Raw genomic sequence first — 767 nt, 5'->3', positions numbered from 1 at the left:
GGGCAAATCTTTAGGGGACCAGAGAGAGCTGTACCTGGGTCTGCTCTATCCCACTGAAGACTACAAAGTGTATCCTTGTGTCTCAACAGGTTAAGGGACATGTACTCCCAGCACCTGACTTTTCTATTTATTAGATCATCAATCTAGACTGTGGTCCAAGGATATGTACCCTTTAAACACAATTGTCAACCCCTAAACACATGTACACATCTCTACTAATCAAAGATACCTTACTCCTTTAACTATCGCATTTAACTTGTTGTAAAATGTTTTTTGCATGGTTAAGTGTATGATTATTGAAATATGTGCTGTAAAAAATGGGGTCTTAATCAGTGAACTCTGTAAATAGACTCCAACAGGAAAAACGAATATCCTTGACTGGTGAACTAGATATGGGTATGTAACAAACTCCAAGGTGAAATTTGTTATCGTTGTGGACTCCTCAAATACATCATTACGGGACAATGAAATCCGAAGTGTAAGTTGAACCCCTGCATGTCTTAGAAAAGTGCATAACAATCATAATTCTCCAAAAGCTACATTACAAGCAATGTTTTTGTTTAGCATACATTTGAGTACTTTGTTCTGGTTCAGTATGTTGAGCTAGTTTTATATTGCAAAGTCTGAATTTGTGAGTGTTTCTCAATGTCGAGGCACTTCCTTGGTAGGACATGTCTTCGGAGTCAGGTCCTTCAGAAGCGAGGCAAGTATCCTTCCTAGCCTCGGAAAACGAAGAATGGTGGAACAGGCTAACAGGTGTGCAAGTG

The 767-nt window shown here is 39.4% G+C and overlaps 1 protein-coding gene across 2 annotated transcripts in view; it reads left to right on the top strand.

The window, feature by feature from the left end:
* The window catches only part of trappc2l (trafficking protein particle complex subunit 2L), a 3045-nt gene that overhangs the window by 823 nt on the left and 1455 nt on the right, over positions 1-767 (top strand). The window contains exons 3-4 of one of the 2 annotated variants that reach the window (XM_010773071.1): positions 39-69; positions 391-478. In XM_010773071.1, coding sequence (XP_010771373.1) covers positions 39-69; positions 391-478 — 119 coding nt within the window. The remainder of the gene's footprint in view (positions 1-38; positions 70-390; positions 479-767) is intronic. The other variant, XM_010773063.1, reaches the window with a different exon arrangement.

The sequence above is a fragment of the Notothenia coriiceps genome, unplaced genomic scaffold, assembly GCF_000735185.1.
Source record: "Notothenia coriiceps isolate Sejong01 unplaced genomic scaffold, NC01 NC01_scaffold00000339, whole genome shotgun sequence".
NCBI classification, from domain to species: Eukaryota; Metazoa; Chordata; class Actinopteri; order Perciformes; family Nototheniidae; genus Notothenia; species Notothenia coriiceps.
This window is presented reverse-complemented; position numbering and strand designations above follow the sequence as displayed.